The 17,343-nt window shown below is 36.8% G+C and overlaps 2 protein-coding genes across 3 annotated transcripts in view; one reads left to right on the top strand and one right to left on the bottom strand.

Moving 5' to 3' along the window:
• The window catches only part of XRCC3 (X-ray repair cross complementing 3), a 624,633-nt gene that overhangs the window by 251,894 nt on the left and 355,396 nt on the right, over nucleotides 1–17,343 (bottom strand). The gene's annotated exons all lie outside the window — the stretch shown is intronic.
• Nucleotides 1–17,343, top strand: part of ASPG (asparaginase) — an 83,548-nt gene that overhangs the window by 49,264 nt on the left and 16,941 nt on the right. For both annotated transcript variants that reach the window (XM_026698577.2, XM_087922236.1), the window contains 3 exons: nucleotides 1,093–1,188; nucleotides 2,291–2,454; nucleotides 6,904–6,990. In XM_026698577.2, coding sequence (XP_026554362.1) covers nucleotides 1,093–1,188; nucleotides 2,291–2,454; nucleotides 6,904–6,990 — 347 coding nt within the window. The remainder of the gene's footprint in view (nucleotides 1–1,092; nucleotides 1,189–2,290; nucleotides 2,455–6,903; nucleotides 6,991–17,343) is intronic.

Genomic DNA, 17,343 nt, shown 5'->3' on the forward strand with positions numbered 1-17,343 from the left:
GGAGCCTGCACCCCTGAAGTAAGAAACCAAAATAAGACCCTGCTGTTTGGAACATAAGCAGACTGTAGGAGGAAATAAAAGCAGACTGATACTGAGGAGTTTGTGACCGGAGGGATTTAAATATAAGTAGTATTAATTTAAACTTGAGACTGCTTTCTCTTGGCAGCCAGTGAAGAGCTCTATATAGTACTAAAATGTGAGAATAATATGAAAGGTTCAGAACAAGCTCAAATGGCACTGTTATGCTCTATGAAGATAAAACATTCCAGACCACACATCATCCAGAGCCATAAAAGACTGATAGAGGTTGCTATCATTAATGTAAACATTGATACTGGATTCATAATTAGAGCTCCCAAAGGGATAGGTAAACAAAATAGCACCATATCTGATCTCTGAGGGACAACCCCTTCCTAGGACTTTAATCCACCGTGTTATACTGTCAAATAACAAGAAAACAAAACAAAATCTTTTAAACCAATCAAGAGCATTGACAATGATGTCCAAGAACTATCAACAATATCCAGGCCCACCGAACCGGTTGGTCTTGAAGTCTCTTCCCAAATAGATCGACCAGATATTGAATGGAAATCCACATCTATATATGTGTGCAATACATTCCCTCTTGTTTGTGCTCACCAACCACTGCCTCTGACATTAGAAGAGATGGTCATCATATTTTCTTCTAATCAATTATATATTCAGCACATTAATAGCTTTAGCTATATCAGGCTCTTTCATTCATTTTTATAACTTTTCTTTTCCCTAACGGATTAAAGAAAGATATAATAATTAAAGTGTTTGATAAAAATATGTTTGAAGATTGCTGGAGTGACTGAAGTACAGGACTGATGGAGAGGAAACTGTAATTTCATAAAACTTTAAAAATAAAAAGAGTCATGTTGTCCATATGCTCATTTTGCACAAACCATATTAAATTCTAGAGTTCTATATAATAAATGGAGAAAGCAGGCATTGCTCAGAACGTGATTCCTCAAACAAGCATATCTAGTCAAAAATGTCCAACTACTGTATATGCAAACGCAGGTGGAGGAAATATGTATAACTAATAGTTTTATTTCCTTTTCTCAGGAACTGGCAGCTGTAAGGAATGCCTTGACTCCTTCTTTGGCATGCGTGGCTGCAAAAAATGGTGACTTAACTGCCCTGAAAATCTTACAGGACTTGGTAACTGTCTCTTTTCTTTTCTTCTTATATGACTGTTTTGGAGTGTCAAACAATTTTTTCTCACCAATTAATTTGAACTGTATTTTTCCAAGAGGTTATTCCATGGCCTCCAGAATCTGGATTTAGAAGGAAAATAAAAAACCCAGACATGTTAGATTATCCATAATCAATTTCAAGAAGCTTTGTGTATTTATTAGAAAGAATGCCAGATTTACAGCTGATTAAAACCTGGAGATAGTTTAAAATAACTGCTACATTTTTATATTTTTGAGTAGAAAGCACCAGACTTTCCCTTTTGCTCCTTGCAATCTAATGAAAATCCCATTAACTCCTAGTACATCCCTCAGGTGATCTTAATATTTCAAAATTGCAGATGGGGAATTCTTATCTTATTCTTCTTGCATTCCACATTTTTGGTTAATATGCAGTTGTTCTGGAAAATTCAAAAGTGAGTTTGTCTCTTCGTTATTGTTTGTCCCAATCGTTAAAATTATATTATTGCTTCTAGTCATCAGATTGTTACGTGAAATTGTATTATTGGATAAAGTGTTTATATCAATGAATGTACATTGAATGTAAGAGAGGGCAAGTAGAATTCAGTTATCAATATAATAATATCTGAAAAGAGTAGGTTTTCCATGTGAAAGGGGACTCCTGAAAAGCAGAGGATCTGCACAACACCCTAATCTATTTGCATCTTATATACTGTATATATACTGTATATATACTGTATATATACTGTATATATACTGTATATATACTGTATATATACTGTATATATACTGTATATATACTGTATATATACTGTATATATACTGTTAGAGACTTTAGTCAAGCTATATTTCTTTATTCCTTAAGGGTTCTAGATTGATATTCAGAAAGTAGTTTTAGGTGAGTCTTCTCCATTGGTCCCAGAGTTCATGAGAATGAATGAATGAAATAATACTAAATAAATGAATAATACAATGATAGAAACATTTCATGCTTGTGATAAGTCCAATTCCTGATAAACTAGAAAAAGATATGGGTAGACAGTAAATATTTGAAGAAGAATTTAAAGAAAGATACAATTTTGTATATACTTTAAACAACTTTATTATAGGGTGGAAACTTGAGCTCTGGTGATTATGATGGTCGCACTCCACTCCATGTTGCATCCTGTGAAGGCAATTTGAAGATAGTCAGGCATCTGTTGAAGTCTGGTGCAACTGTATATGCAAAAGACCGATTAGGAGCTACTCCACTGATGAATGCTGTCAAGTTCAGGTATCTTATTAAAATATAATTTAAATCAAGCACCCTGGAAGAGTTAGGACATCAGCAGCTGAATGAATTGAAGGCTAGTTTTATTGTTATACATTGGTTTTGGGACAGATAAATATTATATGCTAAACGACTGTTCTCGAAACAGTTTATTCCTTTACAAAACTTATCTTTTACAAATCAAGTTTCATGGCTGGAAATGAGAGACGTTTTTGGTCATGTGCTGTATCTCAAGCAATAAAGCCGGAAAATTTTCTAATAGTATAGTAAAAGATCAATACATGTAAAGCACATGTTTAGCATCTATTGGGAAGATGTTTTGGCAAATACACTGCTGTATGGCATTTCACTCATCAAGGCTGTTCATAACTTTGAAATCAATTTCAAAAAGGTATGTTAAAGTGCACAGGCAAATGAACATAATATGCATGGGCAGTTCTTTAAAGTAACTATATCTTTTCCTGGCTTAACTGTCATCTGCAACTGTACTTGACTTTTTGGAATAAAATCCAGAATTCTTCATATGGAATATGTAAAATTCTGGTTAAAGAAGCTACTGAATTATGTTTCAGATCTTTTATGCACATAATAACGTGTTGAGATTTTTGTTAACTCAAAATCACGAAGGGACTTTTTCTGAGCATTTTAATGGATTTTAGCACTCTCTACATGTTATGCCTCTCTCTGTAAACTATTGTTTTTTCTCCTTTTATTCCTAATTGGCTTAACTGGTTATTTCACTGTCCCTATCCTAGTAATTGAACAAGAAAGTTTTTGCAGATATTGTATATATTTCTATATAAATCATGTATTAAAATTAAGTCTGCAGAGCTTCGCAACTGTGGAAAGAGTTTGATGCAATAGATCTAAATCAGGGGTGTCAAACTGGCGGCCCGCGGGCCAATGTTTCATGCACAGGCCACACCCATCCCAGCTCCGCGAAGGGGAAAAACATTGTGATGGCAATGTGACACCGCTAAATGCTTGCTTGTAACAACTTTATCCATGGCTCGTCCTCATAAAACAATCACTAGTAAAGCTTTCTCTTTAAGGATTCAGATAAATGCCTGACATAATGTAACATTCTGATGAGTTCCAGAATTGTGGAATGACAGTTTCCATCATCACCAGTCCACAAGGCTAAAACTGTGGTCAATTCCTCACACTCTTGGGTTAGTATTTTTCTAAGATATTTGGCATCTGTTCCAAATGATCTGTGACAATATGATGGCTAACCAGGTTCTACAAATACCAGAACACAGGAAAGGAATTTCCTAAGAGTTTCTAGTGCAAGTTAAAAACACTTACAACCTGCTCTGCACGCCTGTGCAAAATGTTCCTGTAAACAGTAATGTGCCTGCATGTGTGTTTAACCACACCCAGGGCTTCCTGAGGAATTTCACATGAGTTTGTTATTCAGATTCTTTTGCTTTACCACTCCCATAAGAGAGGGAGCTTGATCTTTTGAAAGCTGCCAAAAGGGGGACTAGAAGAACAGAATTAAATTGAGTTCAAGATTATGCTCTTGTTAGAAGAGACTTACTAGTCATCATTTTGTAGAGTCTGGAAGGAATGCTTTAGGCTCCTATGTGCTGGAAGACTTTGCAGCCAATCTTAAAAGGGCAAGGGATGATTTAAATCTGGTAGCATTAGGTATTATTACTGCAACTGGAGCAAAAATAATGTTGTACAGGGATAGGTCTTTGCTTTCATTTTATGTGAGAGAAAATTACTTGCATACTAATATGTAGTCCCACATATGTGCCCAGTCACTCATAAAGCATGTTTATTTTGTGTTTAATTTCCCACAACATTTTCTTCTCAAATAAGTAAATAAATAAACTTTAGCAATAAAAAGGAATTATGAGATTTAAGGTAGAACTGTGTATTGCTTTTTTGTTCATAAGTATGATGGAAACAGCTTGTGTGCGCCTTAGACATCAATATTTCTGTTTGAAAAGTTGGATATTTTATGGGAAAGCAAAATAAACGTCCAACAATATTTATGCCTTCTATGATTTCTTAAATACTGGGCAAAGAAAAATGACAATATTATTAGTAATCCACAAATAGGCATCTTGTTCTGGCTCTTTTAAGGACAGAGTTTTCTTGCTCTGCTGCTTCCTATTTTTGAATTTTGTCAAGACTATGTAAAAAGTCAATTCTTTATTTCTTACCAGAGAGCCAAATTAAAGAATTTAAATAAAGTCCATCAAGTTGAAGCCTGGGTTTAACATTTGCATGTCTTTAAATTCCTGAAGGAAAGGAAATATCCTTGCTATTTAAAGCATATGTAAAAATAATGTCAGCTGTCAGCATTAGGGAATCTTCATACTCATTCACAGCATAATAATTGTAATCATCTTTATCATGTATAATAATGCTTTAGAGTGTTTAAGGTGGGGCTATAGTTTTGCATGTAAAATATTTCTGATTTATTCTCTGGCTTACTGAGTGAGAAGGATTTCCGATAGCACTTCTTAAGTGGATCAATGTATGACTAATGTAAAGTATCTCTGTTCTATTTTTATTCTGAGCTGAGAAGCAACATCCAGGGGATTTCCAACAATCTCCCATTGATGGGCTGAACCTAAGGAGGCATTTTACCTTTCACTTCACTTTTTCTGTTCAGTCTCATAATGTAGATGAGAAGCTGAGACTGAAGTTTGTATTTTGCCAAAGCCCTGTCTACTAGTTCTAATCTGAGATAATCCAGGTTATAGACCAAGAACACCTAAAATGTACTGCTATCAATGGGACAAATTGTGATTACCTCAGAAAATCCAGCACATGTGTTACAAAGAATGAGACCCAGGGTTTGCAGTTTACCTATTCAAGGCACTGACTTACCTGTATATAATTATCTGCAACTCAGTAAGAATTCCACCCAGTCATTATACATTTCTGTGTCAGGTGAGTTGTCTGCCTGCTTCTGATTTTGAGCTGAATATTAAACAAGTTATTTGTAGCCCTTGATGTCTTCAAAAGAGTTTTCAGGTACTCAAGAAGTTTAATCAGTGGTTCCACATTGTCTTCAGCTTGATGGTACAGAAAGGCGCCTATGAGCCTGTGCAATTTGAGGCATATGAACCTGACAGTGCAAAAATCTCATGGATGTTTCCTCAGGAAAACATTCACTAACTTACACCTGGATGAAATTCAGAATATTTTATTCCAAGTACCTAGGAGCCCACAAAGAGGACTCCTGAAGTCTTGTGTGAATCAAAATTCACTCAACCCCTCCCAACATGGTATGAGCTAATTGAAGTTGAAATGTTCTGTGAACATTTATATATATATAAATGGTACATTGCAGGCTGAAGTGAAAATCAGTGTAAGTTACCTACCAACCGAAAGGGGGGAAAATATCTAAAGTGATGTTTTGTTTCACATGGAATACTTGCAATAATGTATTTAAGATAATAAGCAAACATGGGAGGCCTGTAATTATGATAGTTAATACATAGGTGCTCAGCAAAAGGGACTGAATAATACTGCTTTCCAGGAGAAGGAGAATTTCATTGATATTGTGATTTTAGTAATGCAACAAAAGCAGCATTAAAAATATTGTGAAAATTTTTTTCTGTAGCTGACCAAGAAACAATAAATCTAAGAAAAAAAAAATCCAATATATGCCTCAGATTGGCCATGCGTACCTAACAACTTAAGCTAAGTAGAGGGTGCTTTAAACAATTTGAAAAAATATAACTGAAATTTTGTGATTTGCTTTCTAATCTAGAGATACAGAAGGAATTTGTTCTATTCTCCAGATTTGGTTTTGCTTTTAGACAAAAATACAGGTGTTATATCACCTCTAAGTGGGCCACTAAATTACCTTAACAGAAGTTCAGCAGGTTCTGACCAGTTCTGGTGAAGTGATAGCAGAAATTTTGAGTAGTTTTAATGATTGAAACTTGGATACTTTGAGTTGAAAATTCTCAGTTGGGTTATGGTGGTTTAACATGGAGGCATGGATGTAAACCAGCCTCCCAGTGGTGTTGGGACTGCAAATCCCAGAATTCTTATTTTATTTATATAGATTTATATGGCTGCTTATGTCATAACAGTGATTCAAGACAGCATATGCAAAGATTAAAACAATGGTTATAAGCAGTGATCCATAATTCTCAAGGTAAACCATTATATCCCAATGATTAAAACCACAACACAAGAGTGCTTACCTGATATCCTGGCCCAGGTAGTTGGGGAAACAGCCATCAGTCACCATGACCTTCAGAAATCCAAGAAGATGCCATCCTAGCACAGTTTTCATTTTGTCCTCTTCTGTTCTATTCTTTACCATAGATGTGATTTGCAGGGTCCTATTGTGAAGGAGATCCAGCATGTGAAATTATTCTGTGATCCTGCTTATCATTGGATTGAAGTAGATACTCTTATTGAAGCACCAGTAGAATGAAGAATTAAACTTTCTCCTTCCCCTCTTTTCTAAAGGAATCACAAAGTAATTGAACTACTCCGCAAAACTGGAGCTCACCTTTCCAGCCAAGAACTTGTGAATGTTGGGACAGAACTCTGCAGGCAAGTATGACTCTAAACTATACAAATCAGAGGTGGTATTCAGCCAATTCTGACAGGTTCTGGAAGACCAGTAGCGGAAATTTTGAGTAGTTCGGAGAATCAGTAAATAACATCTCTGGTTGGCCCCTCCCCATCTATTCGCTCCTCCTGAGTCCCAGCTGATTGGCTGGGTCTTCTTTTGTTGTCCTGCACAGGAGAATGGAGCTGGAAAGCAGGTTAGTGGGGTAGGGAGGGAATGGGGATTTTACAGTATCCTTCCCCTGCCCATGCCCACAAAGCCACGCCATACCCACCAAGCCACAGAACTGGTAGTAAAAAAAATTGAATACCACCACTGATACAAATATATATCTCCATCAGCTGATTTCCCTCCATTCAAGAACTGTATATTTGGTAACTAACAGCTGAATGTGATTTAAAAAAAAATCAAATATTGATTTTTTTGATTAAGGCTGCTTTTTTATGATCCCTGATATGCCTTCACAGTGGTTTTGGCATACATTTAATTATTGCTCAGTTATTGGAGGTGTAGAAGAATTCTCTCCCAGATAGTGGCAAAACTTTGAGATCAGAGAAGAGAACTAGGAGCATTTCAAACATTTTGGTGCGTATTGAAAGAGAGTCACTGGATGTATAAATTTACTGGTCCTCTAAATCAGAAACAGATCTATAGTAATTCAGAAACTAGGGCAAATAAATATAGTTCATTCATGTGTAATAACTGGCAAAGAAAAACAAAATGCTCTCTCTTCATCCTGTTCAGACCTAACAAATATTGAGTTTTGCAGAACTTCAAATGAAACAGTTCCTCTGGACGCAGATCTTTCTGTCAATAGTGGCAGAATTATAGGAATTAGAAATAATGCTCCAGATTCAGCATTAAGCATCAGTACAATTTGTTTTCTCATTCTTAATCTGACATTTTTTATTATTAGAGTCACTTAGGTGAGTTGGATATTGTAGAAATTGAATCAAACAATCTGAAGAAAGGCAGAATCTTATTTTATTAGTAAATAATAAAACTGTAATACTGAGCCAATTTGGTGCAGCAGTTAAAGGCAGTGATCTAGAAACCAGAAGTCTATGAGTTCTAGTCCTGCTTTAGGTACAAAGCCAGTTGGGTGACCTTGGGTCAGTCACTCTTTCTCAGCTTTAGGAAGAAGACAGGGACAAACTACTTCTGAAAATCTTAACAAGAAAACGGCAAGGACTTGTTCAGGCAACTGCCAGAAGTGTATTTCTTTTTATTTGTTTTTTTTAATTTGTCAATTGCTTACAAGATAATAGGTATAAGTAAAAACATAGTTATGAATACATGGATACATATAAGAAAAATAAAAGAAATAAAAGAACAATAAGACAGGGACGGTAGGCACATTGGTATGCTTATGCATGCCCCCTACAGACCTCTTAGGAAAGGGGTGAGGTCAACAGTAGACAGTCTAAGGTTAAAGTTTTTGGGGTTTGGGGAAGAACCACAGAGTCAGGTAGAGTATTCCAGACATTGACCACTCTGTTGCTGAAGTCGTATTTCCTGCAATCAAGTTTGGTGCGATTAACCTTGAGTTTGTATCTATTGTTTGCTCTTGTGTTGTTATGGTTGAAGCTGAAGTATTCATTGACTGGTAGGACATTGCAATGTATGATTTTATATACTATACTTAGATCGGACCGAAGGCGGCATAGTTCTAGGTATCAAGTGCAGTGTTCATATTAATATTGTAATTTCTTAATTCTCATTTTACTGATTCACTGATATATTTCTTTTATAAGCTAGCCTATTATCCTGTTCAGATCCCAAATTGTTTTAGTTTTGATGGAAAGTCACTGATGACTTCCATGGGGTAGCAGAATCAGTCTTGATTACCTGTCTCAGGAGCCTATTAGTTTCCACAGAGTTTTTGGGGAGTTTACCAGATCCCTAGTAGGCGATCTGATTCAGAGCTTGACAGCTTGAAGAAAATCAGGCACTGGACCCTTTTGTCTCCATACAGCTTCTTTCTGGGTGACAGTTCAGATTGACATAATGGTTTATTGAGGTCTACTGGAAAATGAAATGCTTGAAATAATGCCTGGAGCCCTGGTGGAAGAAGACTAAAATGAATCCAATCAATGCTCTTGCTCAAGCTCTCTTACTGTGTTAGTGAGGTGTTATCCAGTGACTTTTTATGATAACTTACTCACTTTTAGGGATATACCATATACATATGGTATATCTCCCACCCAACCACTGTGATCCACTTATTACGCAGCATTTGTCTGGCAAAATTGCTCAGATTTGCTAAAATGTTGACTCTTATTAGCCAAGAATACTATTATCTGAGACTCCTTTTAGCCCATGACCTCCAAGGAAGAAGTTAGATTGTCCTCTGATGTGTACATTGGATAACAACTGGACAACTTTTAAAATTCCTTTTTAGGGGAAGGATTGTTAAGACCATGACAGAACTAGATAGCATCATAGGAGTAAGAGATTATCTAAACCTTTTTCAGACCTAGGTATGAGACCGAGAATGTTTTGATCACTCTCCTTGTTGAACTTTTTGAAACCTCAATGGGGATAGTGCACCTCTTTTGGCTTTTTCAGATCTTTTGGTGGCTTTTCAAACCATTGACTATGGTATTTTTGTGAAATATTCATAGTAATAACAGAAAGAAAAACTTACGCTCTGAGTTAGAGTAATGATATCATCATACCATATATCTGATTCTGAATGATTACATTATATCAGGCAATTGTTCATGAAAGAATATTGTAGAATATTGATGACAAAGCAACTGAGGGAGTCTTATTAAATTTGCACATTTAAGGGTTGGAGGGCTAGTGGGGAATGCTGGGGGTTGAAGTCCACACATTTTCAAGTTGTCAAATTTGAAAATCACTGCATTAATATATGTACTGCTTTGATTCCAGACTTTTTGCTGCTTGAGACAAAAATGAAAGTAGCATCCATCTTCAGATTGCAAATCTCCAATATCTATAGTTGTGCTCATAAGTTTACATACCCTGGCAGAATTTGTTATTTCTTGGCCATTTTTCAGAGAATATGAATGATAACACAAAAACTTTTCTTTCACTCATGGTTAATGGTTGGCTGAAGCCATTTATTATAAATCAACTGTGTTTACTCTTTTTAAATCATAATGCAACAGAAACTACCCAAATGACCCTGATCAAAAGTTTATATACCCTGGTGATTTTGGCCTGATAACATGCACACAGGTTGGCACAAAGAGGTTTGAATGGCTATTAAAAGTCCTCACCTGTGATCTGTATCCTCACCTGTGATCTGTTTGCTTGTAATTAGTGTCTATATATAAAAGGTCAATGAGTTCCTGGACTCCTGACAGACCCTTGCATCTTTCATACAGTGCTGCACTGACCTTTCTGGCTTCTGAGTCATGGAGAAAGCAAAAGAATTGTCAAAGGATCTGCGGGAAAAGGTGGTTGAACTGTATAAAACAGGAAAGGGTTATAAAAAGATATCCAAGGAATTGAGAATGCCAATCAGCAGTGTTCAAACACTAATCAAGAAGTGGAAAATGAGGGGTTCTGTTGAAACCAAACCACAGTCAGGTAGACCAAATAAAATTTCAGCCTCAACTGCCAGAAAAATTGTTCAGGATGCAAAGAAAAACCCACAAATAACTTCAGGTGAAATACAGGACTCTCTGAAAACATGTGATGTAGCTGTTTCAAGATGCACAGTAAGGAGGCACTGGAAGAAAGATGGGGTGCATGGTCGATTTGCCAGAAGAAAGCCATTACTATGCAAATGCCACAAAGTATCCCATTTACAATACGCCAAATAACACAAACAAACCTGGCACAAAGTCATTTGAAGTGATGAGACCAAAATCGAGCTTTTTGGCCACAACCATAAATGCTACATTTGGAGAGGAGTCAACAAGACCTATAATGAAAAGTACACCATTCCTACTGTGAAACATGGAGGTGGATCGCTGATGTTTTGGGGATGTATGAGCTACAAAGGCACAGGAAATGTGGTCAGAATTGATGGCAAGATGAATGCATATGTTATCAAAAGATACTGGAGGAAAATTTGCATTCATCAGCCTGGAAGCTGTGCATGAGGTGAACTTGGACATTCCAACATGACAATGATCCTAAACACAAGACCAAGTTGACCTGTCATTGGCTACAGCAGAATAAAGTGAAGGTTCTAGAGTGGCCATCTCAGTCTTCTGACCTCAATATTATTGAGCCGCTCTGGGGAGATCTCAAACGTGCAGTTCATGCAAGACAGCCCAAGAATTTACAGGAACTGGAGGCTTTTTGCCAGGAAGAATGGCATATTTTACTTCTAATCTAGCCTTTCCAAAATCTGCCCATGTTTTACCAGGGGAACTCTGTTGTGGCCCATTATCTGGAAAGATTACTTATCAAATCAGTTTCTATGGCTACACAGAACTAATCTAACTAAAGGAAACTACTTAAAAGGATATTTAGAGGTAATTAATTTATATTTGGACTGCCAAAGAAACAAACTCTTTTAAACTTCATTTTTACCTTCTATTATACCCAGTGAAAAATTCTTGGTCTGAGCTATTGCAAAATGATATATGATCCCAGTTACCTTCTGCCATCTCTGGCTTAGATGAATCAAGTTGCTGAAGATAAGAAAAAGAACTTAGAGAAAAGCTAGTTAGCTACTGTTAACTTTCAAAAGTACTGAGCCATAGGAGTGACATAAAATTGTTGAATTCTAGTTCTGTTTTGTGCTTTCCAAACAACAATTCCATGAAGCCAATTAATGTAGCATTATTTCCCAAGAATGAGAGGCTTGGAATCTGTTTTGTAAAATCTTGTTTAGTTGTCAAGATAATTAAGAGGAGTGGCTTAAAAAACTTTATATTCTTTAGGAAATAGATTAACCCACTTAGCCTTTTCTGCATGTAAAAATCCAGTTTAACAGGTTAATCACAGAAGACAGCAAACTGCTTTGGGGCTGCATTCAACAATCAGAAAAATGATAACTGCATAAATAATTTTTTATTGAGACATTTTGTTTGCTTAGATTGCTTTTCTAACTGAATAATTGTTTCATTTTTCCATGAAGGTTTTTATTTATTATGGTTCATTGCATAGTCAGCCAGGTGTTCAGACTGGATTTAGCACTTTTATCTTCCTATCAAGTTCTTCCCAAGGACCTGTTGTAGTTTGATGGTGTTAAAGGTATCACTGCGGGAAGTAAGCTGTTCCAAATAAAGCTGCCTTCTGCAATTGATGGCGATGGTGATTTTGTCAATGCTGATGGTGTTTATATTCTGCTCCTGTTGCTTTGGAATTGAACCTTTCTTTGGTACTAGCATACTTTTCTTTTGCCAGTTTATTCTACTTCTGTTTGTCGATCTATGTGTTTGTGATTTTCTCCGTTTTTTTCTCTTCTCTCCTGCTCTCTCGAGGTATTGCAACATCAACTATCCAGACTCCCCCCACACCCTTTGTTATCAGTAATTGTTCACTCTGGAGTGTTAGATAGCGGATGCTTATTTGTCTGAATTCTAAAATTACACAGCTCGTTAGCTTCTTTGTTTTTTATTTCTTTTCCTAGGTTGTAGTCCCATCAGCTTGCAGACAAAAGATATTTCTTGCAGATGTTCCAATGCACCATTGTTGTTATTTGTCATGCTGTTGTTTGTAGTAAATTTGTGTAATCTCCTTACAGCAGCAAACTAGGTGGCCCATTATTTTTTCAGTTTTTTTGCAGATGTGGCATTCACTGTCTGTTGTTATCTTCTCAGTTCTGGCTTTATATGCATTTGTCCTGAAGGTTTGGTTTTATACTGCCAAAAATTAGCCCGTTGTCTGTTTCTTCAACTTTCTTTCGCTTAACTATTGCCAGGTCTGTTTTGCCTACTATTGGCTATGTAATATTTTGACTTGTCATGTTTTTTCATTTCATTTGGTCTTTCTTGTAGGGCAAATTGAAAATGAGGGACTTTTTCAATCAACTTATGTTGCTTTTGTCAAAGCCAATGGTGACATTAAGACTGAAAGAACTGAAAAGTCCTGCAGATATTATTCTAATGCCCTTTTATTTGTATACTTGCAACATACCATGGTCACCTATTTTTCTTAGTAAGTAGAATCTGTCAGTGTTGCTGTATGGATGAAAGATATGATTTACAATACTGTGATTATTTTTCTGGTCTCCCTATCCAGAACTTTTAGTTTTGCTTGAGTCCAGTTCACTATTCCAACTGTCTAATGAATGGAATTCCCAAGATATTAATTGCCTTGATGGAATTTCCTCCACTGAGTTTGTACTCTCTTCACTCTCATGATGTATTCACTTCTAACCTTCCTTTTGTCTTTATGCTTGATGTTGTCAGTTTGAAGTGTGGCCAGTGATTTTCCTCATCCAGACTTTTGAAGTTATTCCAAAGGGCATCAATATTCATTCAGTTTTCACTATTTTTCTCCTGTTGGTGTTAAGGGTGACATATTTGCCCAGTCGAAACTCCATTGCAATATCTTGGTTCTATATACAGAAAATGTTGAGCAGTGGATTCTATCTCATATGATGTTTTCTCATACAGTTCAATTTGTCTACGTGAGGGAGGTAAGTATGTAAGGTTGGCAAGTATGGCAAGTATGTAAGGTTGCAATCAGATAAAATGTGGCTATTTCATTTGAATACATATATAGGACTACCCCCAACCAGTGCCTATACAGTGTTTGGCTATACTTGTATAAAAAACTTCATTGAGTATAACATGCTAAACGTGATTGGTTAAAAGTTCTTGTCATATGTGAATTCAGGTCATGTTAATAGATTGTTCAATGCATTAGTGTCTACAGGTGCTTATTGTTTTTGTCAGAACAAACAAAAAGCAGGGGTATCTGCAGGGAAAGGTCAGAAACACCAAGGTGGCAGTCATGATTATGTCATTGACCATAGCATACCCCTATTTATGGGCACTATTTCAGCAACAGAATAGAGTAGAGTAGAGTAGAATAGAATAGAATAACGGAGTTGGAAGGGATCTTGGAGATCAGTCCAACCTCCTGCTCAAGTAGGAAGCCCTATACCAGTAATGGCTAACCTTTTCGGCACCGAGTGCCCCAAATCCCCAAAATGCAATGCGCACTTCCCCCATGCATGCATGGGTGCTCCCTGCACATGTGCCCTGCCCCATGTATGTGGTGCGCACCCCTTGCACATGCGTGTGCTTGTCCCACATATGGACCCCACCCCCCTGCATGCACCCTGCCCCCCACATGCACCTGAGCATGTATGGCAGAGACCCAAAGACCAGCTGGCCGGCAGAAGGCGCGCACGCATGTGCGGCAGAGCTGAGCTGGAGTGATGGCTCATGTGCCCACAGAAAGGGCTCTGCATGCCACCTCTGGCACACATGCCATAGGTTCGCCATCATGGCCCTATACCATTTCAGACAAATGGTTGTCCAATCTCTTCTTAAAAACTTCCAGTATTGGAGCATTCACAACTTCTGGAGGCAAGTTCTTCCACTGATTAATTGTTCTGTCAGGAAATTTCTCTAGTTCTAGATTGCTTCTCTCCTTGATTAGTTTCCATCCACTGCTTCTTGTCTGCCCTCAGGAGCTTTGGGGAATAGCTTGACTCCCTCTTCTTTGATATGGGTCCCACCCCTGAGATATGGGAACACTGCTATCATGTCACCCCAACCATCTTTTACCAAGGCATTATAAACTGGTATTAATACATCACATGATCTTGATTCTACCCCTTTGTTAATGCAGCCTAGAACTGTGTTGGCTTTTTCGGGCAGATGCAGCACACTGCTGACTCATATTTAAATGATTGTCCACTAGGACTCCAAGATCCCTCTCACAGTTACTACTACTACTACATTATTTGCGAAAAGATGTAGGATCTTAACCATGCAGTTGAGGTCACCATCTTGAAATCTGCTCTCCATGGATGCCCTTAGCTGCTGGAAGGGCAGTGTATGTACATGCACACAAACACTTGCGTTTCTGAGAATTATTTATGTGTGAGAGAACAGTTGGTATTTGCAGATGGGGGAATCAATTTTATCAAATGGCATTCTTAATTAATTTGAATCAGTAGGATACAATATATCTCTGTATTTGTATATATGTGGGTGACTTCACCCTTCTGGTCCCTGAAGGATTATTTCTGGCATGTGCATATGCACAAGTATAACCTGTATATACATTTATTAGCTTTAACTAAAGTTGGAAACCTAGTTTGAAAAGGTGAGGAAAGCTGGACGTTATATTGGATGCTTATCTCTATATAAGTTTTTTTTATACTTCAAACTCTTCATTTTGGGCTGAGCACGATCATTAACTTTAGTGTAATTAACTTCAATATACATTTACTTAAATACATTTAATATGTTTATATGTTGTGCATTAAGTAATTTCTCCTGATTTCACATTAAAAAATTTGATTACAATTTTATAGTGGCTTTTAGAGCCAAACACTCCCATAAACTGACTTCTACAATCTGGTGCCTTCTAAATTTATGTTTCAATTTCCATAATTTTTAGATGCCTGGTAGACACAGTGATATTCTCTTCCCTGTCTGGGCCCAACCACATTGGAAGGACCATGTCACCTAGTTTCTCTGGGGAAAGGAAGAATTCTCCACTATTTTCTCGGAGGGAAACTTCGCCATTAGTAGTTGCACCATATTTGTCTGCTTTTCCAGTAAAGATCAGATGAGCAATACTATAGTAATGCTAAGTAGTCTATGATGTTCTAAATGTCCCATTATTAAGCATTAATGGTAGGCATCTTTCTTTTCTTTTTAAAAAAAGGGTAGGGTAGGGAATATTCAGAGGTAATTCTGCAAATGCTGTTGCTGCAATGTGTGAGAAAAAAATAGAAAAGCTCTCATGAACTGTTTTTGGATACACAGAATAGACCCAAAGCTATCATTTGGCTATCTCTATATATTTTGCATATCTATAGATTCCATTTGTGAAAAACAAGTATTGAAAAAAAACACTTTGGATAGAATGCATAGGTATCACTTAATTTGTGACTTCTTTGTCTATCACATTGCTAAGGTGTGATGTGAACTGACTCACAGTTGTTCTCATCTTAACTGCCAAACCAGATTTCATGTTTTAGGAAAGAAATTATATAGCAGGAACATAAATATCCATTCTAAAAATGACTCTGCAATAACATATTTGACCAGAGATCAGATTTAATTGACATCCCTGACTCTGTTTAGGAAAAAAGAAGTTCAGCCTTGACCTTTTCATCTTTGGATTGTTTCTCTGAATGAAATGTGAAAACATAAGAATATTTAGATAGAGAGAAGTAATCAAATTCTCTTTTCCTTTCTGTCCTTCTTCTTTCTCCTATATACTATTTATATAAAAACTGGATAATGAAATCAAAAAACGCTTTATTCCAGAGCTCTTAATGGAGTCCCTCTCTAGGCTAAAACGCTGTTCATTTATGATTATAGATGTTAGAAAAAAAATTAGGCTTCTGATAGAACTTTGACTATGCTTCTTATACCAGTTTATCTTTCTCATAAAATAAAATATGGAGTATCTTTTTATAGTCTGAATCTGTACTAGGTTTTATAGGAAATTCATAAAAAGATATAGGTAGGCAGACTTATTGCATGAATGTGCTCCAGGTAGAATTACTTTCTCTGCATGTAAAATCTCTACTTCTCTTATCAAGGTTTTTCACCAACACAGAAGGATAATATCTTCACTATCTGGAAGATAGTTTTCAGCTGTAAACATCTAAATCTACCATCGGGACTTAATGTGCTTGTTGGGAGGATTTAAGGTGGGAAGGTATGGAAGAGTTCCTAGAAAAAGTGAGTCAACTAAGCCACCACCAGATATAGTGCCCTGCAAGATGTTTAAATCTACTTGGTTTTGCAAACCAAGGTAGGCAACAAAGTCCTGTGACAAAGCTTTAGATGGACAAGAGGATAGAAATGATGGGCATATGCTTCAATTAGCTCACAAATTGTATTTCTTTTAAAAGACACCAGCCACGGCTGGCTTCTTAAACCTAGCTGGCCTCCATATGAGTGGACTTCAACTTCTAGAATTATCAGTAATGAACTTGCTGCCCAGGGTGGAAAATCAAAAGGTTAGGCAAGAGTTATAGAAACAGAAAACTGATGATAGAAAAAAAATCTAGTGTTCCATCAAGTCTGCCCTTTGACATCTTTATTTCTGGTGTTCTTATTAATTAATTTAAAATTAGTTTATTTTTTTATTTATTTTAATTTTTGCTGGAGAGCAATAGCACTTAGTCTTATATACTGCTTCATAATGCTTTAGAGCAGGGGTCCCCAACCACCGGGCCGCAGACTGGTACCGGTCCATGGAACATT

The sequence above is a fragment of the Pseudonaja textilis genome, chromosome 1 (assembly GCF_049901715.1).
Source record: "Pseudonaja textilis isolate UNSWEBS1 chromosome 1, rPseTex1.2, whole genome shotgun sequence".
Classification (NCBI taxonomy): Eukaryota; Metazoa; Chordata; class Lepidosauria; order Squamata; family Elapidae; genus Pseudonaja; species Pseudonaja textilis.